Genomic DNA, 2,500 nt, shown 5'->3' with positions numbered 1-2,500 from the left:
AAATCAAAGTGAAGTATTATTATTTTTTGCTTGTTCAGGGTAATCTTGACAGTTAGCATAACCTAAAGTTTATAATTTACCAGCTGCTGCCAAAGACTGTCCACTCTTTTCATGGATGTTTGCGTGCTGAAAAAGACTTTTTTTTCCTTCCAATTTTTAAGTACTGTATTAAATCTTGACAAAGATTCTCACCACTGTTCTGTTCAGTTTAATCATTTCATATTAATTTTACAAAAATTTGGTTTTATCAATGGAGTTGATAATGTAAATTGGCCACCGTACAGAGATTCTGAAAGCTGACGTTTCGAGCGTTAGCCCTTCGTCAGAGCGAATCGAGGGATTATGGGTTACGTGTAGTTTTTATAATAGAGTAGGAGCTACGCTATTGGTGGTAACATGGTAACGTGAAAAATAGGAATATATTAGTTAAATGAAAAGCGTTCGTTAATACCGTGAGGATTAAGGGTGCCGATTTGAAAGATGAATTTTTGTTCCAGATTCTTGCGGCTTTCCTTCGTACCTAAATGTAGGGAAAGGCCGCAGATAGCCATGTGTTTTTTGGAGTGGTTAGGCAGATTAAAATGGCGAGCGACTGGCTTAGATGCATCCTTGTCATTCTTCTCAACATCGCAAAGGTGTTCGCGGAATCGGTCACCTAGTCGTCTACCTGTCTCACCAATGTATAATTTATTGCATAACATACAGGTTATGCAATAAATGACATTTGTGGAGGTACATGTGAAACGATCGGTGATCTTAACAGATCGCTTAGGTCCTGATATCTTGCTAGTGTTAACAATGAAAAGACAAGTTTTGCATCGTGAGCGCGCGCATTTGAAAGTGCCGGGTTGCTCGTTAGTTTTGAGGGCGCTTCTAACTAAAAAGTTGCCTATGTTTTTGTCGCATTTGAATGAAATAAGTGGAGGTTGCGAAAAGATTCTACCAGTCTCGGGATCATTTTGGAGTAATTTAAAATTACTAAAAGACTGATGCTTTTGACTGCGTGATTATGAGGATGGAAAGTGAGGGTGAATGGAATTCTGTCATTCTTATCTTTTTGTGACGTTTGCGGCCAGAATCTGGAACAAAAATTCATCTTTCAAATCGGCACCCTTAATCCTCACGGTATTAACGAATGCTTTTCATTTAACTAATATATTCCTATTTTTCACGTTACCATGTTACCGCCAATAGCGTAGCTCCTACTCTATTATAAAAACTACACATAACCCATAATCCCTCGATTCGCTCTGACGAAGGGGTAACGCTCGAAACGTCAGCTTTCAGAATCTCTGTACGGTGGCCAATTTACATTATCAACTCCGTTGATAAAACCAAACTTTTGTATACTACTTCCCCACCGACGCAGCACCACAGTTTCTTTAGAAACTACCCCTTCAGCTAGTGTCTCACTACAATAACTAAACTTTAAGTAGCCAGTAATACAACATGAGCAGCAGATCTGTATCACATTTGCAAACTTTAGGCAAAGCCGAGATTTTGTAAATGTGATACAGATCTGACGTGAATATTGTATTGTGACTTATTAAACGTCAGCATGTAAGTGTCAATGTACATGTACACTTTTGATGATTCGCGACATTTGAACAGGGAATTCAAAACATTTATGTAAGTGAAAAGAAATCTGTATCATATATACAGATATTGATTAATATTTAACATTTCTTTTGTTTTCCCATCATGAATTATTCATGATTTTATAAGAAAGACAACAGGTCAAACATTTTCAACCTAGTCTGATTGTTAATTTCCTTTGTCTCCTAAATCTTCATTATTATTGTAAATGAACCGTGAACAATCATTAGGTTAATGGGGGGCAAAGGAAATTAAGATTCAAACTCCATATTGAAATACTATAGCCTTAAGCTAACAGCGTGAAAAAACTATGTCCCCATTTAACCCTTTCAGCCCCGATGGTGCCAAATGGCACTTATAGATTTTACTCTGTCTAACGCCAGACGATTTTACTCGTCAATGGGGAACCCCTCGGGGCTTAAAGGGTTAATTTAATTTTGACCTGTAACATATACATACACCGGTACATGTTTAGCTAGGTGTAAAAGTATAAGCATTTACACTGAGGCTTTTCTAATGAAGGGAGCTGATGCTAGAGATGGTGGTGTATGCAGAACGTGTCCCCAGGGTAAGCAAGGGAGAAATGTGGCGAGAGAGTGAAGTTCTAAGGTAAGTTGCTTGAGCTTGGACTCTTTGATATATAGCAAGCAGGCACAATGCAGTTGTGAGAACACTTGCTTTCATGACCGAGGTTCAATTCCTTGACATACATTGTACACTTATGTCCAGAAATGCACGCCCAATTTTGACATCCAACACAGAGTGTTCCTGCAAGTCTAAGCCTACTTGCTGCCAACATGAAGGGAAGGTTAAAAGTTTGCATTCTTTCTAGCTTAGGGTAAATTCAGCTGTTTATCATTACTTGAGGAACAACATTTGGGGGACACTTTGTGACTTTAATTGT

At 38.2% G+C, this 2,500-nt stretch overlaps 1 protein-coding gene across 1 annotated transcript in view; it reads left to right on the top strand.

The window, feature by feature from the left end:
- LOC138016188 (integrator complex subunit 9 homolog) overlaps positions 1-2,500 on the top strand; it is a 44,040-nt gene that overhangs the window by 18,109 nt on the left and 23,431 nt on the right. Inside the window, exon 7 of the mRNA XM_068863356.1 lies at positions 2,119-2,205. Coding sequence (XP_068719457.1) covers positions 2,119-2,205 — 87 coding nt within the window. The remainder of the gene's footprint in view (positions 1-2,118; positions 2,206-2,500) is intronic.

This window comes from Montipora capricornis, chromosome 9 (genome assembly GCF_036669925.1).
Source record: "Montipora capricornis isolate CH-2021 chromosome 9, ASM3666992v2, whole genome shotgun sequence".
NCBI classification, from domain to species: Eukaryota; Metazoa; Cnidaria; class Anthozoa; order Scleractinia; family Acroporidae; genus Montipora; species Montipora capricornis.
Note: the sequence above shows the minus strand (reverse complement) of the source record. Positions and strands in the feature narration are given on the sequence as shown.